The sequence below is a fragment of the Haliotis asinina genome, chromosome 14, assembly GCF_037392515.1.
Source record: "Haliotis asinina isolate JCU_RB_2024 chromosome 14, JCU_Hal_asi_v2, whole genome shotgun sequence".
NCBI classification, from domain to species: Eukaryota; Metazoa; Mollusca; class Gastropoda; order Lepetellida; family Haliotidae; genus Haliotis; species Haliotis asinina.
Window position 1 is genome coordinate 15,064,310 of NC_090293.1, and position 2,539 is coordinate 15,066,848.

The 2,539-nt window shown below is 42.4% G+C and overlaps 1 protein-coding gene across 1 annotated transcript; it reads left to right on the forward strand.

Moving 5' to 3' along the window:
- The first annotated feature begins 362 nt into the window (after positions 1 to 362).
- On the forward strand, positions 363 to 1,385 carry LOC137262178 (beta-1,3-galactosyltransferase 5-like). The gene has a single exon (XM_067799964.1). The coding sequence runs from the start codon at positions 363 to 365 to the stop codon at positions 1,383 to 1,385; it is 1,023 nt and encodes a 340-aa protein (XP_067656065.1).
- The last annotated feature ends 1,154 nt before the right edge of the window (positions 1,386 to 2,539 follow it).

Sequence of the window (2,539 nt, forward strand, 5' to 3'; positions counted from 1 at the left end):
AGTGAGTTGGGTTTTACGCCGCCTTTTAGCAATGTTCCGGCAATATCACGGCGGGGGTCAGCAGAAAATGGGTTTCACACATTGTACCCATGTGGGGAATAAAACCCGGGTCTTCGGCGTGACGAATGAGCGCATTAATCACTAGGCTACCCCACCGCCCCCAAGAACCAGTAAATGAGGGAGGCATTATAGCTGATACTGGCAACTCATTTAGCTATCTTCATGGTATTCCCTTTAAGAATCAATCCGAATATGAAACCATTCTGTTCCATGTACTATACGTTGTAATTCGTTAAATGTCGTCAATACCTCATTCCCCTACTCTCCCTTCTAACTCTGGTCTTTTCTTTCTAACAGGAATTATGAAGCGACTTTTTCCACGAAAACAGTGCCTTTGTCTGTTCGTATCTCTGGTCGTGTGTCTATGGTTCTGCAACAATATCGGTCGCCTGTTTCTCCCGGTTCAGCGACTATCTGCGTGCCTGGATAAAACCAGACCCTGTTGTGTTGAAAGGACCAACATTTCACTCGTACAGCCCCATGTTAAAAAATTAGAAAGAAGTAGTTCTGTAGTGGAGGATCTGTCATTTCCGGTTACGAGCAGTGTTTGTCGGGATATCGGAAAGGGAGGTAATCGAGTGTGGCTTCTGATTGCTGTGATATCCAAGGCTTCTCATTTTAAAGCTAGGAACACTATACGGCAAACATGGGGCTCTCAGACGAATGCAAACGACAAACGTGTGTGTATGGTGTTTATTACTGGTAAAACGAACGCTTCCTATAGTGAGAAAATCAACAAAGAAATTCTTCAATATGGAGACATTGTACAAATAAACAAAGAGGACACGTACAAGAACGTAGTTTTCAAGAGCATTGGCATGCTTAAATGGGCACATTTGCATGTGACAAACGTGCAGTTTCTCATCAAACTTGATGACGACGTGTTTCTTCACTTGACAGGACTATCTCAAATACTCTCCTTATTTGAAAGCCAGTCAGGGTTTATCATGGGACACAGAGAGGAGTATGCAAAACCTGTCCGTAATTCCTCTTCCCTGTATCACATTTCATCAAGTGAATATTCAGGAAAATTTCTTCCGCATTACATGCGTGGGGGGTCCTACCTTATCTCCGGAGACCTCATCCAGGAGCTATTGTCCGTGATACCCCGAATTCCGTTGGTGTCCATTGAAGATGTGTATATCACCGGTATCTGTGCGGCATATGTATCGGCTTATCATGTCTACGACTGTGGATTTAAAAGCGACTTTTCACTTGGAGATAAAAAAGGTCTAGATGGAAACACCGTAACGGTTTATGAATATGGACCGGAGTCAATTTCACATATATGGAATTTAACACAGCATATAGTCTACTCGCCGTAAATTATGGTATCTCACACAAAAAGACGAGGACACAGAAAACAGTAGTGTGGCATCTGATGCTGTGAATATATTCACATACTGCTTGAGGATGTTAGAATATATCTAGTTGATATTGTTCTCATAATTGCTGAGGGTCCTACGTTGTTTTAGCAATGACACCTCGAGAAACACAAAAAATGAGCTTCACACAATGTAACTGTGTGAGGAATCGACTACACCACTGGCCCTTAATCTAACAGACGTTAGATAGGTTGGTGACATGCTGCCGATATGATCCATACATATTATTATTTGTTTCTTTAGTGTAAGGTGCGGGACTTTTGTTTACCATCCGGCTTAGAAATGATCATCAAAACCCATGCTCGTCGTAAGAGACGAAAAACGGGATCGGGTGGTCAGGTTGCTGACTTGGTTGACTCATGTCCTCGGTTCCCAATCGCGTAGACCGATGTTTGCTGAAAATGGAAGAACACTCCTCAAACTAAACTTGATGTGCTGAAGTGTGCGGAAGCAGAACTTGACAACTGGGTGTTGAGTACGCTTATGTTGATATAAGGGTATTAAGGCAGAGTGTCATGTCAGGTCGCTGGCAAGTCTAAGGAGGCTTAAGCACATCAAATCTCCTCTCGAGCCCTCTTTGTCTTTGCAATTACTAAACATGGGTTTGTTTTAATATGAATTGTTTAGATGAACCCGACTCCAAATGGTTCCCGGTGCAAAACAAATCATGATTTTGGAGTCGGGGGTCCTGTCCAATGTTTACGTGTTTTTTTGTTTGCTTTTCGGGTTTTTTGTTTCTTTTTTTTTGTTGGTTTTTTTCAGTCTTTAATTTTTCAAAGACACGAGGGCGTTTGCTCTGGGAAAGTGTGCACTGACTCGTTCTGGACACAGGTCGATCCTATTATAGACTGGCTGTGAAGTGAAATGTTTCTGTAAGTTCAGGTCCGACAGGGTAGTGACGAATCAGTGACGGTAATGGGTTTTGATCGAAAGCTACGGAACATGCTATCGTAGAAGATGATTTCGCTTACCTAGATGTCACCTAGAAGGTCCTTTCATCTACAAAGATAATGCCTTACACGCAAATACATAATACCTTCATCTACCTAGATAATCCTTTCATCTACCCAGATCCTCTCATAAACCATGATGAT

Coding starts and splice junctions, on each gene's coding strand:
- LOC137262178 (XM_067799964.1), top strand. CDS start 363: ATGAAGCGACTTTTTCCACGAAAACAGTGCCTTTGTCTGTTCGTATCT.